Genomic DNA, 23969 nt, shown 5'->3' on the forward strand with positions numbered 1-23969 from the left:
GTAAGTCTAGGCTCCCAGTTGGCCTTTGCCTTGGGGTAGGGTGGCAGTAGGATCAATTTATTTCCCTAGTCCAGGCTGGCTGGACTACAGTGTTTATGATCCCACATTATGTCTTCCTAGTCCTTTGGGCTTTTCTTTGGGCAAAAAGAAAACCCAGGATACCGACTGATATGTTGTTCCTCTGGTCTTAAGCTTCCTCTGCCTTCTATCTATCTTTCAGATTCTTCTTCTATTTGTTTTACACAAATGTCCAGGGTTGTTAGCTGTACTTAGCAGGAGGAGTAGGGGTAAGTACCAGTTCATTCCTTTTTATCGCTAAATAGTAGCCCGTTGTTTGGATGTAATACAGTTTGTGCATCTATTCCCCAGCTGAAGGACAACATTTAAGCAGTTTCCAGTTTGGGGCAATTATGAACAAAGCTGCTATAAGCATTCACATACAAGTTTTTATGCGAACCTAAGTTTTCTTTTCTTTTGGTTATATACCTAGGAGGGGAACTACTGGATCACATGGTTAAGTGTACATTTCAGTTCCTAAAAAATTACTGAACCCTTTTCCAAATTACCATTTTACATTCCTACTAACAGTGCGTGAGCTTTCTAGTTGCTCTGATTCTTGCCTGCACTCACTTGGTACCGTCAATTTGATTTTTTTATCAAGCCATTCATTAGGTATGTAATGGTATTTCATTGTGGTTTTAATTTGAATTTCCCTAAGGACTAGTGATGTTAAACATATTTTCATGTATTTTATTTTATTTTTTCTTTTTAGGGCTGCACCTTCAGCATACAAAAGTTCCCAGGCTAGGTGTCATATCGCAGCTGCAGCTGTTGGCCTACACCACAGCTACGGCAACGCCAGATCCGAGTCACGTTTGTGACCCACACCACAGCTTGTGGCAATGCTGGATTCTTAACCCACTGAGCGATGCCAGGGATTGAGCCTGCATCCTCATCCGCCGAGCCACAGTGAGAAGTCCTTCATATATTTTCATGTGCTGTCATCCGTATGTTTTATTTGGTGAAGTGACTATTCAAATCCTTTGCCCATCCTTTCAGGTTGCTTTCTTATTTCAGTTTTGAGAGTTCTTTACATATTCTACTTACAAGTTCCTTGTCAGGTACAGTTTCTTTTTTCACTTAACTTCTACTACCAATAACTGGCCAAAGTTTCAGACCCATTAAACCAAGGTCTGATAAGTAATTCCAGACTTCTTATTGTAATTTAGACTATACTCAGATGTGTTTAGTCTTCCAAATGGTAAAATGTATTTATTTTCCACCTACTAATATTCATTATCTCTGAGGAACTTTTAGAGAATGTACTAATTACTATGAAGTTGAAAGAACTGTTTATAATTTTAAGCAAAACATTCACTGAGTACTTTAATGGCACTTAGGTACATTAAGGAGTCAGCCTGCTCCTTAATCTATGGAAGTTTAATAGATTGCAAATTCATTCAAGAGTTGCAATTCAATTAAAAAGAGGAGAGAAAAAAAAGACTATAAAGCCCAAATCACAAGGAGTCTGTGTGTCAAACAGAGCTTGCAGGTAACAAATGGGACATACGGTTAGGGAGGCGTACCAAGTTCACTGCTAAGTGCTTCTGAACTTGTGGTTGGCTTTTCACATGGATGTGTAAGTGGTCCTGGTGGATCTTGCTGCTGCTGCTGCTGCTGCCTGAAACATTCAAGAGTGAATGTATGTTTAAAAAAGAAAACCTAAAAATAAATATGCCATGAGAAAAACTATTCCCATGGAAAACAAATGGTTATACAAAACAAAGAGTCAGTGGCATGAACACCAAAAAAGAAGGCAAGAGCATAGAAAACAAGCTTATGGACTTACGGTTAGCGAAGGGGAAGAGGGATTAGCAGATACACCCTATACACGCAACAGATAAACAACTAGGTCCTACTGGAAAGCACGGGAACTGTATTCAATGTTTTGTAATAATCTAAAATGGAACAATATGTGTGTGTATACATATATATATATTTAACTGAATCACTTTGCTCTATACCAGAAATATACAACACTGTAAATCAACTATGCTTCAATTTTAAGAAAGAGCAATCAGTCTGATAAAAATTACGGAAAAGCATCACAGTGCCGATCCTAGGAAACCTAGACACAAAATGCAAATTTACCAAATTAATAGGTAGATACTTTCACTGCAAAATAACACATTGTACAAAGGAGTCGCTGGTAGCTACTTTTATGCAAATGTGTTGGTTTACAGATCCTAATATTGCTGGAAGTCACTGAAATAAGCACCTTCGAGAAGCTCAAGTCTCTCAAATTACCACGCAAGTTAACATGATCTTTCCGTGGCCGCTTCCTTGCCGTTCAGATCTGGCTTCAACATCTCCTCAGGGACACCTTTTCTAACACCCCCCTAAAGTGGCCACCTGGCATTCCCAGGCTCTCATCACTCCATTTTATTTTGTTTTTTATTTTTATTTTGTTTGCTTTTTAGGGCTGCACCTGCGGCATATGGAGGTGCCCAGGCTAGGGGTCTAATCGGAGCTACAGCTGCCAGCCTGAGGCACAGCCACAGAAATGGGGGATCCGAGCCTCGTCTGCAACCTACACCACAGCTCATGGCAATGCCAGATCCTTAACCCACTGAGCAAGGCCAGGGATCGAACCCGCATCCTCATGGATTCTAGTTGGATTTATTTCCACTGAGCCACGAAGGGAATTCCCCATCACTCCATTTTAATTTTCACCATAAACTTATCACCATCTGACTCTTCTGTCTCCCTCTTTGGAGTGTAAACCAACAAGAGCTCAAGGCCTACACTGCTTGTTTCCCCAGTGCCTAAAATTGTGCCTGTCACCAAATACTTGATAAATGAAAAAAAACAAAAACTATTTAAGCTGCCATTATCAAGTTTCTATGGTATCTATTGCATTAAAATAGCTTCTTGTATTTTTTTTTTCAAAAGGAAAATCAATGTCATTAAAATCCATGTTTTCAAACATTTAAACATGCTGGTTATGAAGTAAACATGTAGGGGAGTGTCCTTGTATTTAGAAAATATACACTCAAGTGTTGAGAGCTGTCACGGGAAATCGTGTCTGCAAGTTATTCTCAAGTGGTTCAGAAATATCAGCAATTGGGAAGTCTGGGTGGAGGGTCTAGGGGCTCTGTGAACTACTTTTGCTTTTATGTAAATTTAAAACTATTCCATATATATATATATATATATATATACATATATGCTAAAAATTAAAAAAAAAAAACAAAGCTTATAAACAGCTGACAACCTAAGCAAGAAGGTACAGTTTTCTAAAAATGCATAAAAGGATTTTTAAAGGAGGCACAATTTAAAAGTTTTAAAATAGAAAAGCACATTTGTTAAGGGTCCCTCTTAATCTTGTGTTTTAAAGATGAGCAGATTGAGGCAGTGGGACTTGTGGGTTCTCCCTGTCGGCCTCTAAGCCAGACACTGACACAGGCTCAGGTATATGACTCAGCTGTGCATGGCTAGTGACGGACACATAGGCAGGGGCTCCTGCTAGCACATCCCGATTCTGGAACATGGCACAAGAAAGACAGGCTGTGACAAGGAATTTCTGGCACATCCTCTCCAGGCCTTCTTCCTCTCCTCTCAAGAAAGTGTATCATTGGCGTTCCCGTTCTGGCGCAGAGGAAGCGAATCCAACTGGTATCAATGAGGACGCAGGTTTGATCCCTGGCCTCACTCAGTGGGTTAATGATCTGGCATTTCCATGAGTTATGGTGTAGGTCACAGATGTGGCTCGGATCCCACGTTGCTGTGGCTGAGGTGTAGGCTGGTAACTACAGTTCTGATTCGACCCCTAGCCTGGGAACGTCCATATGTTGCAAGTGCGTTCCTAAAAAGCAAAAAATAAAAAATAAAAAGAAAGTATATCACAGTGCAAGGAAGGGAGTGGTGGGTGAGACAGCAACTTCAGAGGGATAACCCTTATTCTACTTTAACCTCATGTAAGGGAGAAGTAAATCAACTGCCAACCTGGAGACAATTTTTACATCTTTCATATATGGTGATACTGAAAGAAGGAACATGTTCAAACTACAAATCAGCATCCATTCCCTCTGTGCCTTCTAATGCGCCTTCAGTATTATATAAACTGGAAAAATAAAAACGACGTGTCTTAGACTGCTTTACAGCTAGGATTCTGGTTACCAAGTCAACTCTTGCAGGAGATTTACAAGGCAGAGATGAGGCACAGGCATCTTCCTGTTGCTTTTGGTTGTTCTTTGCTGGCAAGGAAAGCCACGGAGATGCCAGTTCCAGAATGGTGCTTCCTGGCAGCTGCAGTTGGGGCCAGACTTCAGGTTCCCATGTCTAGGCAACTGTGGTGGCAGCTTCCTGGTCCTAGGCTCACAGCTAGAGCAGTGTGTTTTTAAATTCAATATCCTGATTTCCCATCATCCATCTAGGGCAGCACTGCAGCTCTTCCAACAAGATGCTCTGTGGTATGTATTCTGGAGACCTGGCCTACAGTATGCCCCTCCATCTCTTCCTAAGATTAATTTCTGTATTAAATACTTTTCTGCTTAAAACATCTCTAAGTTGGAGTTCCTGTCGTGGCACAGTGGTTAACAAATCTGACTAGGAACCGTGAGGTTGCGGGTTCGGCCCCTGGCCTTGCTCTGTGGGTTAGCGATCCAGCGTTGCCATGAGCTGTGGTGTAGGTTGCAGACGCGGCTCGGATCCCGCGTTGCTGTGGCTCTGGCATCGGCCGTTGGCTACAGCTCCGATTCGACCCCTAGCCTGGGAACCTCTATATGCCAAGGGAGCGGCCCAAAGAAATAGCAAAAAGACAAAACAAACAAACAAACAAACAAAAACATCTCTAAGTAGTTTCTGTTTCTTAAACTAGACCCTGATAAACTATGCCAGGCCACTGAAGTGGTAGCTCAAATATTAGGTAATCAAAAAGGCATAGCAGGAGCTCCTGTTATGGCTCAGTGGTTAACGAATCCAACCAGGAACCATGAGGTTTCGGGTTCGATACCTGGCCTTGCTCTGTGGGTTAAGGATCCAGCGTTGCCGTAAGCTATGGTGTAGGTCACAGATGTGGCTCGGATATGGTGTTGCTGTGGCTGTGGCAAAGGCCAGCAGCTACAGCTCCAATTAGACCCCTAGCCTGGGAACCTCCATATGCCTCGGGTGCAGTCTTAGAAAAGACAAAAGACCAAAGGAAAAAAAAAAATAACAAAAAACAACAAAAAAAAACAACAACACAGCAAACCATCGCTATGGAAACATCTGTTTCCCTCCTTGCTGGGAAACTTTTTTTTTTTTCCATCTTTTTAGGGCTGCACCAGATGGAGGTTCCCAGGCTAGGGGTCAAGTCGGAGCTGCAGCTGCTGGCCACAGCCTCAGTCACAGCAATGTGGGATCTGAGCCATGTCAGCATCCTACACCACAGCTCACAGCAACGCCAGATCCTTGACACACTGAGCAAGGCCAGGGATGGAACCCAGGTCCTTGTGGTTACCAGTCGGGTTCACTACCACTGTGCCACAACAGGAACTCTGTTTCCCGGAGTTTTTTAGTGACAGAAAGAATCTGCATCATTTCAGAGCCACACCTGGAGAAGACATGAATACTGCTACCATATATCTGCAGGCTACTTCACAGTTTACAAAACAGTTTCACACACACTGCCTCATTTGATGCTCATAACACGTGAGTCACGGTTCTATAGTGACCGAGGTTATAGAGTGAGCTGATGTAGGAGAATTTGCTCAGGGTTTTATGACAGTTACACTGGACTTGGCGATGACCTTGAGGAAAAATAATATAATATGGCTATGAAAAAAGTCAGTTAACAACTCTTCTACCCAGCAAGAGTATCATTTAAAATAGAAAGGAGAAATAAAGATTTTCTCCAACAAACAACTCTTCCCAACTATGAATTTGTAACAGACTTTCAACAGTATTTTCATGCTTAATGCATGAACACTGTGGCTACTACATAAGTGTGAAGCTTCAAATACTCTACAGGAGAAAAACAAAACCAAAAAAACCCCATGAAACCTCTATATTTCAATGAACAACAAATTAACACCACAGGCAGTTTGGAAAGGTCAGAGGGAAGAAACAGCTCAAAAAACTTAGAGCCATGTTCCCCAAAATAGAAGCTATTAAGAACCCACCTAGGCTTAGTAATCAAGGAAGTCTTAGTCAAAGGCAAAAACTGGTTTCTCAGCTCCTTGCCTACTGAGTCCTACAAGATTCCGAATGTTAGCCAGTGTTATAAAGAAACACCCAGGGAGTTCCCATTGTGGCTCAGTGGTAATGAACCTGACTAGTATGCATGAGGATGCGGGTTTGATCCCTAGCCTCGCTCAGTGGGTTAAGGATCTGACGCTGCCGTGAGTGGTGGTCTAAGTCACAGATGCGCTCAGATCTGGCATTGCTGTGGCTGTGGTGCAGGCCAGCAGCTGCAGCTCCAATTTGACCCCTAGTCTGGGAACTTCCATATGCCTCAGGTGTGGTAGCGCCCCCCACCCCCCACCAAAGAAACACCAAGAAGTTAGTTCTGAACTCCTCTCAGCACCACGTGACTGTGTAAAATATTCTCTAGTTCTGCTCAAGTTCCCACCAGTATTTTCAAGGTCAAACCCAGAGGCAGATGATAGAAAGCTGAGGGTGGAAACCATCACTGAACATGTGCATCCCCAATAAACGAACCTCCAATCAGGAAGGAGAGTCAAACATTTAGAAAAGGGTGCAAGGCTGAGTAAAACACCTGCTTTAGTTGGAGCTGGCACTGTGCCTGTTACAACTTACTTAGTCATTATGGAATGTTACTGTATTATCCTTTGTGCTACGAAAAGTTTAATTTCTGGAAGTGCCACATTTTTATTTTTTGGCCACCCGGGGGGATATATGGAGCTCCCGGGCCAGGGATCAGATCCAAGCCACAGCTGCGGCCACGCTGGATCCTTAACCCACTGTGCTGGGCTGGGAATTGAACCCACGTTCCAGCACTCCCAAGACACTGCCAATCCCAATGCGGCACAGTGGGTGCTCCTGAAAATTCATTTTTAATCTAAAAAAATTTTTAATAAAAGAGGGATTTATTTTTATACTTTGAAGATGTTTTCTTTTTCTTAGATGTAGTTGTGAATTTTATAGTTTCTCTATAAAATGTCTGGTTGGACCATTTTATTCCAGAAAAAATCGAAGTCTGAAAAAAGCATGGTACAAATATCACTTCGAAACTGTTCTGGAAAGCAGTTTAGAAATGTGTACCAAGCCCTTAAAAATTTTAATGTCCTTTAACCCAATAATATGAAATCCTCAGAATAATTTGAAGAAATGATGAGAGATTTGAAACATAAAGTCAATACAAGGATTGTTCATTGCATTACTGACGATAATAGCAAAAATCAAAAAGTTCATACACAGTGATACATGCATTCATTTCATGAAATATAACAAAGCCTATTAGAAAGAATATTTAGGAGTTCCTGCCATGGCTCAGCGGAAACGAATCTGGCTAGCATCCATAAGGATGCAGGTTCGATCCCTAGCCCTGCTCAGTGGGTTAAAGATGATCTGGCATTGCGGTGAGCTGTGGTGTAGGTCGCAGACACAGCCCAGATTCGATCCCTAGCCTGGGAACCTCCATATGCCACAAATGCGGCCCTAAAAAGACCAAAAAAAAAAAAAAGAATATTTACTATCATAGGAAAACAAGTATAACTGATATACAATATATGTGTGTCTGTGTGACTAGAAGACAATCTGCCAAAACACTAACATCAGTTACTAAAGGTAGGATTATATTTTCTTTTAATTTAGGTATCTCTTAGAATAAATTTACCAAAATATTATTTTTTATCTAATTAAACATTTAAAAGTTATTTTTAACACTAGAGAGAGGATGATATTATAGAATCACCACTAATAATTATCATGTGTAATTATTACCATTATTTGTGACAAGAGTATCTGGTTAAGAAAAAAAATGTTTTAGAGATACATGCTGAAATTGGTACAGATAAAACAATACGATGATTTAGATTTGCTATAAAATAATCCACAGTTTGGGTGGGAGAGTACAAAGCAGGGGAGACGGGAGCTTAAGAATACAACCCTGTCCAAGTGCTGATATTTGTGAAAACTGGGCAACAGGTAAGTTGGGGTTCCTTATGCTGGTTTCTCTACTTTTATATAAATTTGAATTTTATCACAATTAAAAAATTTAAAAAGCTAATTTTAAAATTTTAAAAAAAGGAGTGAAAAGAACTAATAAGCACTATTTTGAGATTTTATGCAAAATTAAATCCATTAATCTATCACTGAATTAAAGACTGGAAATATCTCACATTAAGAGGATGGCAGTTGATCAGAACTTTCCTTCATATACTTCTGAGTTGTGACTTAAAAAAAAAAAAAAACAGAAAACAAGGTAAATATTATCTTCATTTATAAAATACCATCGAATGTAAAATGCCCCAACATTTTAGATTCTACTGAAGTCCTACCAGCTATGTGTAAGAGTCTTGTCAACTGCAGAGATGCTGAAATGTGAAAATATGTGCATCTTAGAAATACAGTAAATAAGAGGCCAGATTCAGCCACTGGCCTTTGTTTTCCGATTTGGGGTCAGAGGATTTGAATATCTAATCTTGTAACCTTTTTTTTTTCCCAGTGGCTGCACCCATGGCATATGGAAGTTACTGGGCCAGAGACTGAATCTGAGCTGCAGCTGCAAGCTAGGCTGCAGCTGCAGCAACACTGGATCCTTTAACCCACTGCACCAGGCTGGGGGATCTAACCTGTACCTCTGTAGCGACCCAGGCCACTGCAATCGGATTCTTAACCCACTGCACCATAGCAGGAACTCCCTAATCTCGTCATCTTAAAATGGAGCTTTATCATTAAAGAAAGAAAAAGGAATAAAGACTTGTGAATGCTAGTGACTGGAAAGGATGACAGTTTTATAGCTGAAGCTTCTGTTTGGCGAGCACTTATAAAGCTGGGCACGTGGAGTTCCCAGGGTGGCTCAGCAGTAATGAGCCCAATGTTATCCTCGTATCCATGAGGATGCAGGTTTGATCTGGCCCCACTCAGTGGGTTAGGATCTGGCGCTGCTGTGGCTGTGGTGTGTAGGTTGGCAGCTGCAGCTCTGATTCCACCCCTAGCCTGGGAACTTCCATATGCCTTGGGAGCAGCCCTAAAAGGTTAAAAAAAAAAAAAAAAGCTGGGCACAAAGTTAGGTTTTAGGAGTTGCTGATTCAGATTCACGGTTACCCTCGTGTTCCTGATGCTGCTGAGCCTGCAGGACACCCTCCTGTGCAATGAGAGGAGCAACTAACCACCACCTCTACTTGGTAGGACCTTCCCCTACCACGAAACGCTGTTTTTCCTAATAACTGACAGGAAGACTTTGCAGGGTTGGTCAGGGAGCCAAGAAGTACATTCAAAGAATCAATAGGCTTTGTTCTTAACTGGATTCAGTTTCATTTTTCTCTGATGACAAATTTTATAGGGTTTCCTTCACCCCTATTTCATGTACATTTATTTAGTATTGGGGCAAAGTTTTCTCCTAAAACCGTATATGATTTCAGTTTATTTGCTATAAATTTTTTAAATAATATATTTGCATGTTCATAGGGTCAGGCAGTAACCAGTCTTTTTTAAAAGGAGAGAATCCTAAATAAAATAGTCTAACTCAAAGCTGTACGGTCACAAACAGACAAAATAGCCCAAGTAAACATTAAATATGCAATTTTAATATTGTACCAACTACTTTACTTTTCAAAGTAGGCTTCTCTTCTCTTCCGCAGCTCTTCTGAAGTAAGATGTGTACCTGATGTCTGTGGAATATCTTGAGATATGTTTCTGGAAGTACCTGTGAATAAAATGGGGAAAAAAAAAACAATTTTATTTACCAAGTCAAGCAGTGATATGTTTATATTTATGTGAAGAAGCTTTTTGAAAAATTGCCTTCCCCAAAATATTCTGCTACTATCTTGTAAATAGAAGAAAGGCTCTAAAGTCTCAGGGAAGATCTGGATAAGGTAGTTCCAATTTAACCTGTGTCCACTGCAACCAAAGCTCTTCCCAATCTGTGATGCAGCGGTAAGGATGGAGCCAAAGACCAACTCGGTAGGAAAAATCATTACCACCACAGCTGCACCTCTTTTTAAGGCTAGGGATTGAATCAGAGCTACAGCTGCAGGCCTACACCACAGCCACAGCAACACAGGATCTGAGCCACATCTGCGACCTACACTGTAGCTCATGGCAACAGTGGATCCGTGTGTGGCCAGGGATTGAACCCGGATTCTCATGGATACTAGTCAGGTTTGTTACTGCTGCGCCATAACAGGAGCTCCTATACTTTCAAAGGCATGGAATTTCTAGAAGTACCTTAAAGAGCATGATCATAAAACAAACCCATTCTCTGTATTCCTCTATGCTCAAACCTGTGGGTACTAAACACGTGAGGTATGTTACTGAATTACAGCACCAAGCAGCTATTCTGCACAATTGTGAAATAAAGTGGGAAGAAGAGCAAAGCACACAAAAAATGTCAAAAACTATTAAAGCTGTGTCTGTCCATCACTGAGCTAATCTAGGAGGGCTCTACCAATTTGAAATGGGCCTCCACACTGGATGGAATACTGTGAGGTGTGCCAGGAGGCATGGGCAGTTCAGGATAAAGTACAGCATAAAAAGGACTTCTTAGAGCTCCCGTCATGGCTCAGGGGAAACGAATCTGACTGGTATCCATGAGGACGCAGGTTTGATCCCTGGATGGGTTAAGGATCCGGCATTGCCATGAGTTGTGATGTAGGTTGCAGACAAGGCTCGGATCTGGTGTTGCTGTGGCTCTGGTATGGGCCAGTGGCTACAGCTCTGATTCAACCCCTAGCCTGGGAACCTCCATATGCTAGGGGTGTGGTCCTAAAGAGCCAAAAAAAAAAGGAGTTCTCCTGCGGTACAGCAGGTTAAGGTTCTGCTATTGCCACTTCAGTGGCTAGAACCATTACTGTGGCGTGAACTCGATTGTTGGCCTAGGAAATTCCACATATTCCACATGCCATGGGTTCAGTCCAAAAAAAAAAAAAAAAAAAAAAAGAGTTCCCTTCGTGAGCAGCAGCAATGAATCCGAGTGCAGCTTCGCTTCGATCTCCGACCTCATTCAGTGGGTCGGGAATCAGGCATTGCCATGAGCTGTGGTGTAGGTCGCAGACAGGGTTCGGATCCCACATTGCTGTGGCCGTGGTTGTGGCCGGCAGCTGTAGCTCCAATTCTCAAACTTCCATATGCTGAGAGTGTGGCCGTAAAAAGGCAAAACACAAACAAACAAACAAAAAACCAAAAAACCCCAGAAACAAAAAAAAAAAGCATAAAAAGGATAATCTTCATATGAGCAGAAACTCAGTTTTATTTAGATATTTAAGGAATTCAATTGAGTAATTTCATTAGAAAGTAGAAGATAAATTCATAATAACTAGATAATGACAAAACTCCTCAAAAAAGCAAACCCCTCACACTTTAAAAAAAGCCCCTCCGAGCACCGTCCCGGACATCGCCCTCCGCCTGGACTCCCCGGGGAGGATGGGCACTCTCAGCGGATGGGCGTAAACGGCTACAAATGTGGCCCCTCAAAGTGGGCTTAAGCTGTAAGTGGCACAGCCAGTAAGGGGTAGAGTTTTGTAAAACTGATTTATATTCTCTGCCCAGGCCTTTTTTCATGTCTTTAGCACACATTTTTCTTTTTCTTTTTTGGCTGCGCCCATGGTATATGGAAATTCCCAGGCCAGGGTTTGAACCTAAGCCACAACAGTGACCCAACCCGCTGCAGTGACAATGCTGCATCTTTAACGCCCTGCACCATAAGAGAATTCCTAATAGTATAGATTTGTAAAACAGCTGGTCTGGGTAAGGGTCCACTGACCTCACAATAACTAATCTGTTCATTATTGTGTTAGCACAGTATTATAACCAGATGGAATAACTAGAAATAAAAGTATAACCAGTCCTAATATAACACAGGTTGTAAAAGGTTACTTGCATTAAAAGAAATCTAAAAAATAACTGATTTGACCCAGCTATTGCTTCAGCAGGGTTTGTCAGAGAACTTCTGCCAAGAGTATATTAACTTCCAGAAGAACGAAGGATGGGCTGAATCGCTTCAACGACAAATAGAAGGCGCGGCAGAAGAGCCTTACCTTGCATACTGAGCTGAATAGCCCTGCGGAGATCTGCCTCTTCATCTTCCATGTCGATTTCCTGGCGACTTAGGGCCAGAGCCCGCTGCAAATCCTCCTCATCTTCGTCTAACATTCCCGACCCGTCATTTGCTTCTAAGACTCGTTCCAGATCGGTTTTCTGGACCCTAAAGAATAAAGGCACTAATAGTAACTGCAGACCAGTCTTCCATTTTAGATATAACATAAAGACACCTATACACCAAAGACTTTCATGTAAGTCAAAACTTACACATTTTCTGGCAGATAAGGTCTAATAATATACAGGTTGTATTGTGATGTGACTCTAGTTAGTACATTTAAGTAATTCAAAGTGTTGATCCAAGTTTAAATCAATAAACTTCACTAAAACATAAGGGTCTAAAAAAAAAATCGCCAATAATAAGAGGACCACACCTTCAATGTAAGCATGAAAATTTAATCCTTGTAATGAAACACTGTCATATATTCCACACTGCAGGCTTCATTTTACCTCTGTTCTTTTAATTGTGCTAATTCTTCTCCAATAAGTTTTGGTCGCTGCATCTGCTGGACCCTGATCATCTGCAGGAGTTGGTCAGCTTCACAGTCTGGCAGGTCACCCTTAACGACGAATATAGAATAACCTAAAGAAAAAGGCAAAAGCAAACTGAGACAGCTAGCAAGTGATTAAAAATTGATTAAAAATGACAGCAGACAGAGAGGCAGCACAGAAGAGTGGGAAGAACACAAACCAAGGAATCAGGAAGACCTGGGTGTAAATAATGATCCTTTGTTTTTTGGCCATGCCTGCATCCAGGGATCAAACCCGAGCTAGAGCCACAAACAATGACAACACCAGACCCCTAACCCACTGAAACACCAGGGACGTCCTCAAATAATGATTCTTACACTTACTAGTGGGTGATCCACTTAAAGGCCCTGAGCCTCACTTTCTTCATCTGAAAAATGGGAAGAGCCAGCTCACAGAATGACTATGAGAAATTAATTAAACAGTATCCATAAAAGGCTCTACTCAAACCGAGCTTGACAGTGTAGGCCACTCACTACATGATAACCAGGAATCTGGACTCAGACGGCCTGGGTTTTAACCTCCTCGCTCTCCTACTTCCCGGCTACATGGCCTCTGCTAATTCACTTCACCCCGCCATGTCTTGCTCGGTTTCTTCAACTGTAGAGATCACACCGCAGTTCCTCAGAGGCCTGTCTGAGGACACGATTAGATAATGCGTGTAACAGGGGTAAACTGAGTCCTCTGTGGAAACAGCTGCCCTGACCCTGACGCTCACCCTGACACTGACACACACCCTTCCTGACCCAACACAGGAGCTGGAAAGCTGACACCCCAAATGCGGTCAAGGTGTTGAAGATGTGGTCCATGGTTTGAATTACACTGGCCCAGCGTCAATATTTTAATAAATATGATCTTAAAAAGCCAGGCTTCCCCAGGCTGGATAGTCCATACAATAGCTGAACAAGAGGGGGCTATTCCTAAGTCATTCTAATCAATTTATGTTTTTCTACCATAAATTTTCTTCAGCTCTGGTGCCTGTAATATATATTCCTTTTGAGCATCAACAGATATTGAAACAGATGAATAAAGATCAAAAGGACTATTTTTTTGGGCTTTTTTTTTTTCAGGCCTACACACACAGCATATGGAATTTCCCAGGCTGAGTTGAATCGGAGCTGCAGCTGCTGGCCAATGCCACAGCCACACCAGATCTAAGCCGTGTCTGCGACCTACACCACAGCTTGAGGCAACACTGGTTCCTTAACCTAATGAGCTAGGCCAGGGATCGAACCTGCACCCTCATGGATACTAGCTGGGTTCATTACTGCTGAGCCACAATGGGAACTCCCAATTCATTTATTTTAACAGGCTCAAAGCACAGGCAGAGATATAAGCAAGTGATAGATTTGCTGGTTAAAAAAAAAAAAAAAAAAAGGAAGTTCTCTTTGAATTGCTCCGTTTGCTTCATAGAACATAAAGGAAGGTCATAAGCTGGGAGTCAGGAAGGGGGAGGGGACTGGCCAGAGGTCTGAGAAGCTGTGAAACCATCACCTTGGACAGTGGTGCGAACCTACCGAGAGAACACAGCAGGGACGTCAAGTGGCACCAAGGGCTCATTTGAAATTTGTGATTATGCATTTAAAGCCAAATCAGTCATATTTATGGGTTTTTTAAAAATTTTATTTATTTATTTGTTTCTGCATCTTAGGGCCATACCCTCGGCATATGTAAGTTCCCAGGCTAGGGGTCGAATTGGAGCTACAGCTACCAGCCGACACCACAGCCACAGCCACAGCCACAACCACAGCCACGCGGGATCCTTAACCCACTGAGCAGGGCCAGGGATGGTACCCTCATCCTCATGGATACTAGTCGGCTTTGTTTCCACTGCGCCACAGTGGAACGCCCACATTTTATGTTACACTTTTAAGCTGTGTTCAACGGCTCTGATGATGATTAGACAAGCCCAAGATTCCGTTTTAACCAGGGTTGAGATTTTCTCATAAAAGTACAATGGAAGGAGAAGAAAAAGGAGCTGAGAGATGCAACAGAGTCATTATAATGATGGATTATAGAAAATAAGCAGGGAATACAGGAATTAAGGATTTAAGGGGAAGGTTTAGGCCCTGTGGTAGGGCTTAAAGAATTGCTGGAGTGGGGGAAAAAAAAAGCAGAGAAAATATGATAATAGGCAATAGTTCAAGAGTAGGATGCTTATAATTGGGATCTGCAGGTAGTACAGTGGCAAGGCAAGAGTGAAGAAAATGATCTTTGAAAATAAGAAGTGGTGGAGTTCCCGTCCTGGCGCAGTGGCAGCAAATTCAACTAGGAACCATGAGGTTGCAGGTTCCATCTCCCTGCTCAGTGAGATAAGGATCTGGTGTTGCCATGAGCTGTGGCGCAGGCTGAAGACATGGCTCAGATCTGGCATTGCTGTGGCTATGGTGTAGGCCGGCAGCTATAGCTCTGAATTGACCCCTAGCCTGGGTACCTCCATATGCCACAACTGCAGTGCTAGAAAGCAAAAAAAAAAAAAAAAAGAAGCGGAGTTCCCGTTGTGGTGCAGCGGAAATGAGGAACCATGAGGTTGCGGGTTTGATCCCTGGCATTGCTCAGTGGGTTAAGGATCCGGCATTGCCATGAGCTGTGGTGTAAGCTGGCAGCTATAGCTCCAATTAGACCCTTAGCCTGGGAACGTCCATGTGCTGCGGGTGCGACCCTAGAAAAGACAAAAAGACAAAAAAAAAAAAAAAAAAGAAGAAGAAGCAAGAGATTGAGAATTGCGTAAGTTCTTATGTGACTCAGTAGGCGAAGGATCTGGCGTTGCTGCAGCTGTGGTGTGGACTGCAACTTCAGCGCAGGTCTGATCCTGGCCTGGGAACTTCAACATGCCTCTGGTATGGCCAAAAAAAAAAAAATGAATGATGAAATAAGTTGAAACAGAGAATGATGAAAGGAGTTGAAACAGAGAGATGATAGTGAGTCAGATCCTAAAATCTTCAATGGAAAAGGAAGATCTCAGAGGACTGTGGAAGAGGAGGGGTGGAGTTTAATCTAGTGGCCTGCACTTCAAAGGAGCTGGACTTTTTAGAGAAGAAGTGTAGCCTAGAAGGGGCAAGGAGCAGCAAGTAGAATACCTACCCCTCCCCTTGGCTCTGTGGTGTGTGGGGTATGGAATACCAAGGAGCCACTACTCAGAGGGGCTGCAAAGCAAAAAGCACCCTCAGGGGAGGGCCAGGTGTCAGCAAGAACTCACCTGAGCAGCATCACCCGAATCCCAGCCTAAAGCTCACCATGTAAAGCCTCAGGATTATTTCCCTGCAGCTCCCATAAAAACAGTGCTGTTACACTCCTGTCTAAGGAGACAGTTTTATTTAGCTGTTTCAAAAGAGAAAGAAAAATGTGCAGTTTTTACTTACCTTCCTGTTGTAGCTGAGCCAAGAAAAGTGCAAGGTATGTGTCTGATATTAATTCTGGACCCGTTAAGAGAGAATTCAAGTTGAACCACTGGGGGGAAAAAGGTCAATCTTTAAGTTAGCGCACCTTGGAAGGTCCACATGTCAACCATCCAAACTTGGTAAGACTGTCCAAACACTGAAAACACGTCAAATCAAGATTTTTAAAAAACTAATTAAGTAGTATGATTTTAAAAAACTGAAATTGGAGTTCCCCTCGTGGCTCAGCGGTTAACAAACCCGACTAGTAGCCATGAGGATGAAGGTTCGATCCCGGGCCTCACTTAATGGGTTAAGGATCTGGTGTTGCCATGGGCTGTGGTGTAGGTTGCACAAGCAGCTCTGATCTGGCATGGCTGTGGCTGTGGCATAGGCTGGCCGCCACAGCTCCGATTCAACCCATAGCCTGAGAACCTCCATATGCCTTCAGTTTGGCCCTAAAAAGAAAACAAAACAAACTGAAATAGGATAAGCAATGCGGTCCTGCTGTAGAGCACAGGGAACTATACCTAATCACTTGTGATGGGACATGATGGAGGATAACGTGAGAAAAAGAATGTACATGGATGTATAACTGGGTCACTCTGCTGTGCAGCAGAAATTGACAGAACACTACAAGTCGACTATAATAAAAATTTTTTTAAACAAAATCAAACAAAAACTGTAACAGAATGTTACAAATTTATCACTATTAAATGTCTAAGTTTATTAAGCTATAAACTTTAAATCCCTCCCACCTCTCCAATAAAAGAAACTGATAACCAATACGTTAAAGTTATCTTTTTTTTTTTTTTTTTTGGTCTTTTTTTTGCCTTTCTAGGGCCGCTCCCTCGGCATATGGAGGTTCCCAGGCTAGGGGTTGAATTGGAGCTGTAGCCGCCGGCCTACACCACAACCACAGCAACGCGGGATTGGAGCCGAGTCTGTGACCTACACCACGGCTCACGGCAATGCTGGACCCTTAACCCACTTTTCGAGGCCAGGGATGGAACCCGCAACCTCATGGTTCCTAGTTGGATTTGTTAACCACTGAGCCACGACAGGAACTCCCTAAAGTTATCTTTATTGATAGCTGTTAATTAAATCTTCTTTCAAAGCATCAGTCCAACAAAACCCTCATCTACTCACACTTCACTGATGTGGAAGAAATATAACAACTACCAAGTTTTCCCACTGCTGATAATTTTGGTCAAGAGATTTCAAGTGTGAAAAAGCTAGACATTCCAGGAAAAGAATCTGTGATTGCCAACTATTTTTTTTGGGGCAGCACTTACAGCATATGGAATTTCCCAGGCTGGGGATGGAATCTGAGCCACAGCTGTGACCTATGTCATAGATGCAGCAACGCCAGATCCTTAGTCCACTGCACCAGGCCAGGGATCAAACCTGCGCCGCAGCAGCAACTCAAGCCACTGAGGAGACAATGCCAGATCCTTAACTCACTGCACCACAGCAGGAACTCCAGTAATTACCAACTTATTTTCCTCTTTTTTTCCGTTTTTTAGGGCCACACCCTCTGCATATGGAAGCTCTCAGGCTAGGGGGTCGAATCCGAGCTACAGCTGCCAGCCTACACCACACCCACAGCAAGTCGGGTTCTGAGCTGTGTCTTCGAGCCGTACCACAGCCCACCAGGGCATCGGATCCCTGACCCACTGAGCGAGGGCAGGGATGGAACCTGCATCCTCATGGATACTAGTCAGATTCATTTCTGCTGTACCACAACGGAAACTCCCACCAACTTATTTTCAAAAGATCACTAAGCCACTATTGCAAGTGACTGACAATATTTGGTCACTCCTTCAAGGGCATCCTAATTCAACCCACAAGATATAAAAGTTTCAGAAGTTACTGACCAACTACTTTTCCTGGATTTTGATAGAGATAATACTTTTCTCACATACAGGGCCCTCGGATGAAAGTCCATAGTGAAAAATACAATTTTGAACAAAAATATAAATTGGAACCAAAGACAATAAGCCATAATTTGACATGTCCTGTATTTAGCAAAGATAATTTAAAATGTGTAACTTTAATTTTGAAGAACTAAAGTTTTAGAAACTTCTCAAAGTAATAATGTAAGTTTACATGCAAATCAATACAAAGGAACTTCTGGAATCTAAGACTTCAGCTGTTAAAACAAAACAAAACAAAACAAACAAACAGATTACTGTTTTCTGATTACTTTGTACTGAAAACCTGAAGAAAACTTTACATTTTTTTTTAAAGCTATAAATAAAACCCAAAGTTAAACAACCTGGGCAGTTCCTGCCTGGTTCTTCCCTCGAGCTGAGTCCCCCTTGGGTGAGTCTCCAGGCCCTACATCTCCTTACTTGCTCTCTGCTCCCCAGGAGGGGCCTTAAGAAGTAACACTTAAGACGAAGCTGCTTCTAGAACAGACCTAAAAATAACAGCAGAGGTTTTGTTTTTGAATTATCTTTTATTGACTGAACTCAAAGCACACTTTCTTGATTTCATTTTCTTTTCTGTCCTGTATTATTTTATTTTATTTATTTTTTTTGGCCTCGCCCATGGCATGCGGAAGTTCTTAGGCCAGAGACTGAACCGGTGCCACAGCAGTGACGATGCCAAGTCCTAAATGGCTAGGCTACCAGGGAACTTCCATTACTTTATCTTTTTAAGCAGCTCTATTCAGGTGTAACTGACATGCAGTGAACAGTGCACACTTAAAGCGTATAATGTGAAACGTTTAACAGATGTATACAGCATTGAAACCATCAGCACAGACAAGACAGTGAACACAGTTCTCACGGTCAAGTTCCCTGTCCCCCACGGCAGTGCTCCTCTTTCGCTGTTCCTTGCTCTCCTCATCCCCAGGCAACCACGGGTTGACTGCGTTCTACCACTACAGAGTAGTTTGCACTTTCTAGACATTTATATAAATGCAACCATACAGAACATAGTATTTTGTGTTTAGCTTCTTCCACTAAGCACAATTATTCTGAGATTTATCCATGTCGCTGCATGTATCAGTAATTCATCCTTTGTTATTACATTAGCCCGTTTTCTTTTTTTATTACTCAATGAATTTTACTACATTTATAGTTGTACAATGATCATCACAACCCAATTTTATTGCATCACCATCCCAATCCCTCCAGCCCATTCCCCCAGCCCCACCTCACAACTTGTCTCCTTTGGAAACCATAAGTTTTTCAAAGTCTGTGAGTCAGTATCTGTTCTGCAAAGGAAGTTCACTGTGTCCTTTTCTTAGATTCCACATGTAAGTGATTACATTAGCCTGTTTTCAATAACCCTCTTTCAAAGAATTGAAATTCTAAGAAAAAATAATTTAACTCTGTTTCAAAAATGGCATCATGGGGAGTTCCATCATGGCTCAGTGGGTTGAGAGCCCAACACAGTATCCATGGATATACAGGTTCTATCCCCTGGCCTGGCTCAGTGGGTTAAGGATCTGGTGTTGCTGCAAGCTACAGTATGGTCACAGATGTGGCTCGGATCCAGCGTTGCTGTGGCTGTCCACAGAACTGCAGCTACAGCTCCAATTTGATCCCTCACCTGGGAACGTCCATATGCCGCAAGTACAGACTTAAAAAAAACAATGGTATCATGTATACAAAATTGGTAAGTATTTTAAAAAAATAACATTTTAGGTATTTTTCTTGATCTTAAAAAGGCCTTGCTCAAAACACATGCTACATGATTTATGTATATTTCATTTCATAATATACATAAAATTAATTGTATTACAGATATGAATAACTAAACCTATTATGCTAAAGCAAACATGGCCGAAAACTTTTATTCATGCAAGTAGCTATTTCAGGCTTTGTGCCACTGCTATGCTTAACACAAATCTATGAAAATAGTGGTTAACTGACAGAACATCTTTGTCACATAAAGACTCACTGAAAATTAACCACAGCTGTATTGTCTGAAATAGAAAATTTTACTTATGTTTTGTCCATCTAGATTGAAACCACGCCACATGTACACATCACTGGTGAGTTTCTTCATCTTTCAGGTACCGAACCCTTACACTTTAGTTGCAAACGAGGTGCAAGATGAGAAAAAAGACAAGGAAGGAAGAAAAGCATTACCTGTTTTCCTAATTTTCTAACTGTAAACCAGTGTTCCTTATAATTGCATATAAACGACCTTTCATTTCTAGAAAAAGGAAAAAAAACACATGCACAATATTAAGTTGGAATATTAGAGTTCAAATTTGTGTAGTTTATCTCCTGGCAAGTATTATATAGAACATGATAATTTAGGATTATGTTTACAGTTTTAAGTATCACTGCTTTAAAAAAAAAAATTGCAAGAGTATGAGTCTCTGTGCAGGTCAGTGACGTCATGCAGAAACCATGGCATCACATTCCTTCAAGGCTCAGCTCTGCACTGCCAGACACGAGGGGTCAGGAAAGCTCAGAGGGCAGATTTCACCGACAGCCCCCAAAGGCAAACCAGGAAAATCTCAGGGAATGAATTAGGAAACATCAAAATACAAGCATGTAAGACACAGTTTTCTTCTTTTTTTTAATCTTTTGAGGGCCCCACCTGTGGCAGATGGAAATTCCCAGGCTAGGGGTTGAATTGGAGATGGAGCTGCTAGCCTACACCACAGCCACAGCCACGAGAGATTCAAGCCTCCTCTGTAACCTACACCTCAGCTCATGGCAATGCCAGATCCTTAACCCACTAAGTGAGGCCAGGGACTGAACCCTCGTCCTCATGGATATGAGCTGGATTCGTTGCCACTGAGCCACAACGGGAACTCCCAGTTTTCTTAAGCAAGTGTAACTTAAAAAATCAAATTCAGGAAAAGCAATGTAGGAAAAGCAAATGACATCTTACATGGGATCGATCCTGAGCCTCTGATACTCTGGACTGTTAAAGAGGATTAGTTCTAAACCCCACACTTTCAAGGCATTGCTTATAACCTGTTAAAAAAAAAATAGCAGGTTATAAAAATTCCAATTTAAGTAATATAGCCATGTCAGCTGTATAAACAATTGCACTTTATATACAAAAATTTCCCCATAAGGTTATGATTTTTACAAAGAGTGTATAGCTTGATCACCAAATCCATAAATAATATATAAACATAGCATTAAAAGAGTGCTTTTTATACTAAGTTTCTGGAATATTCCAGAGAACCACACAAATTCCTAGATAAAACTGCCTCAAAAAAATCCAGATGGATAGTCTATCCAGTAAGTGCTATCCTTAAAATTAGTCCACTGTAAACGGGGTGATAATTTGGGCACTTGGGGTCCTGCTTTAGAAAAATTATATTCGGAGTTCTCGTCATGGTCACTGGTTAATGAATCTGACTAGGAATCTGATTAGAACCCTAGCCTGGGAACCTCTATATGCCTCGGGAGCGGCCCAAGAAATGGCAAAAAGGGGAAAAAAAAGAAATGTTATATTCAATTTATAACCTGATATGTCAGTAAGAGTTATTATTTTGTCTTTTTAGGGCTAAACCCACAGCATATGAAAGTTCCCAGACTAGGGGTTGGATCATAGTTGCAGTTGCCAGCCTACACCACAGCCATAGCAACTCGGGATCCAAGCCACATCTGCGACCTACACCACAGCTCGTGGCAACGGTGGATCCTTAACCCACTGAGCTGGGCCAGGGATGCAACCCGCATCCTCTTGGATACTAGTCAGATTCATTACTGCTGAACCACAATGGGAACTCTGATGGTGAAAATTTTATGCCTATTAAAATGAGTTATTTCTGGGGATTTAAACTGAAGCTTTCATAAGTTTTAGACTTCTATTACTATGAGTTTGTAATTTGTGCAGAAAAAAAGGATAAACCTGATTATTTCAAACTGTCTTAGAAAAAAAGGAAATTTCTGAAAATGTACTACCTACCCTCTAAGGCAGCCAACAAAGCAGCAAGTGCACCAGGTGTAAGGCAGAAACATGAATGCAATGCAGTGGGAAACTGTGAACTGGCACCAGGAGCAGGGCTGCACACACAGGAGGTGACAGGTGCAGGCCTGCTCGGGCCTGCAGCAGCTGTTACCTGGAACAGGCAGCAGCTGTTACCTGGAACTGGCCACAATGGAGCACCGGCTGGAAACGCCAGTGACTGAGGAGTCCAGAAGGACAGTACAGGGCAAGGCAAGCAGCACTATTTGCAGCAATGAGTGCCCCAAGAGAGGTTCTAGAAGAACTCTGGATATGCCTCACAGGTGTTAGAAATGGAACAGAAGGAGTTCCCATCGTGGCGCAGTGGTTAACAAATCCCACTAGGAACCATGAGGTTGTGGGTTCGGTCCCTGCCCTTGCTCAGTGGGTTAAAGATCCGGCGTTGCCCTGAGCTGTGGTGTAGGTCGCAGACGCGGCTCGGATCCCGCGTTGCTGTGGCTCTGGTGTAGGCTGGCAGCTACAGCTCCAATTCGACCTCTAGCCTGGCAACCTCCATATGCCGCAGGAGCGGCCCAAGAAATAGCAAAAAGACAATTAAAAAAAAAAAAAAAAGAAATGGAACAGAAGACTCACAGGTTGGAAAAAAAATCAATCTCACAAGTACATATATATTCACCTACAGAATTTAAGGGGAGGATTAAGTCTAAGAAAAGGAAAAAAAACACAGACCACAATAGATGCACTCAGCCCTGGTAGGCTGACTGCAATGGAAGGCACTAAGGTGCTGTGTTTTATTGTCTCAAACTTATACAAGAGATGCTAAGTTCGAAAGACTGTGACTTATTGGAGTTACCATTATCAGCAGGAAGGTACAAATGAATAACCGGCTTTGAAAAAGCCCTACTCTAGAACAAAGATCCTACCATCCTAATTTTCATGTTTCTCTCCATAAAAATCTAGTACTCTACAAGAGGACAGTCTTGCACTCTTAGACACAGTCTATTGGAGGCGCTTCTTAAGGTCACATCGTTACAGGGACACATACCCGGAGCTTTGACAGTGCCTGGGACATAAACTCCACTTCGTACATGCCTGTGAGTACTCACTTGTATAGAGAAGAAGCCGCTGTCGTCCATATTTCCAGAAGGCTGCTGTTTAATTCGGATCGGTTGTTAGGTGGGGGGGAGGTTGAGGGTGGGGAGAGAAGAATAAAGTGCCATTAGGGTGCATATTTAAAATAACATCCCGTTCATTCCCGTCTACAAAGTCGAGAGCCAAGTTGTAATTAACAAGTCAGATCCCCATAGGAGAACTGGTTCATCCTTTTCTAAAGAGCACCCATTGGAGTTCCCGTGGTGGCGCAGTGGTTAACGAATCCGACTAGGAACCATGAGGTTGCAGGTTTGGTCCCCGCCCTTGCTCAGTGGGTCAAGGATCCGGCGTTGCCGTGAGCTGTGGTGTAGGTTGCAGACGCAGCTCGGATCCTGCGTTGCTGTGGCTCTGGCGTAGGCTGGTGGCTACAGCTCCGATTCGACCCCTAGCCTGGGAACCTCCATATGCTGAGGGAGCGGCCCAAGAAATAGCTAAAAAAGCCAAAAAAAAAAAAAAAAACACCAAAAAGTCCCAACAAAAAAAATGTGATTTAGTGAGTTTACAGTCAGTACCTGTAAAAATGTGCGATAGTCCTCACTAGTAACCCCTCCTTCTGCCATTCTCATCCTCTCTTCCTCATCGAGCTGGTGTGCAATTGAAGATAATTCCACAGGGCTGAAGTACTCTCCTTGCAATAGGTTATTCAAGCAATGTTGAGCACAAAGCGAGCCTTCTTGCTATTATTTCCGAAAGAAAAAATTCAAATGTGATTTGTTAAACAGATTTGTATAGCACTTTCCCCTCGAGAGAAATTTAACC

General features: G+C 42.3%; 1 protein-coding gene across 6 annotated transcripts in view; it reads right to left on the bottom strand.

Annotated features, from left to right (window-relative positions):
* ATXN3 (ataxin 3) overlaps nucleotides 1-23969 on the bottom strand; it is a 36989-nt gene that overhangs the window by 6779 nt on the left and 6241 nt on the right. For 3 of the 6 annotated variants that reach the window (XR_014808837.1, XR_014808836.1, NM_001123081.1), the window contains exons 2-10: nucleotides 23723-23887; nucleotides 23165-23209; nucleotides 21027-21112; nucleotides 20270-20336; nucleotides 16152-16239; nucleotides 12712-12844; nucleotides 12201-12367; nucleotides 9775-9871; nucleotides 1587-1681 (exon numbers count right to left, since the gene is read on the bottom strand). Coding sequence is in view for 2 of the 6 variants with exons in the window: in NM_001123081.1 (NP_001116553.1) it covers nucleotides 1587-1681; nucleotides 9775-9871; nucleotides 12201-12367; nucleotides 12712-12844; nucleotides 16152-16239; nucleotides 20270-20336; nucleotides 21027-21112; nucleotides 23165-23209; nucleotides 23723-23887 (943 nt within the window). In the remaining 4 variants the exon portion in view is untranslated. Of the gene's footprint in view, nucleotides 1-999; nucleotides 1682-9774; nucleotides 9872-12200; nucleotides 12368-12711; nucleotides 12845-16151; nucleotides 16240-20269; nucleotides 20337-21026; nucleotides 21113-23164; nucleotides 23210-23722; nucleotides 23888-23969 lie in introns of all 6 variants that reach the window. The other 3 variants (XR_014808838.1, XM_013989211.3, XR_014808839.1) reach the window with 2 other exon arrangements.

Source organism: Sus scrofa, chromosome 7 (genome assembly GCF_054392235.1).
Source record: "Sus scrofa isolate SSC_HxYL_T2T_F1_AM1 chromosome 7, Sscrofa_HxYL_maternal_Yorkshire_Landrace_v2.0, whole genome shotgun sequence".
Classification (NCBI taxonomy): domain Eukaryota; kingdom Metazoa; phylum Chordata; class Mammalia; order Artiodactyla; family Suidae; genus Sus; species Sus scrofa.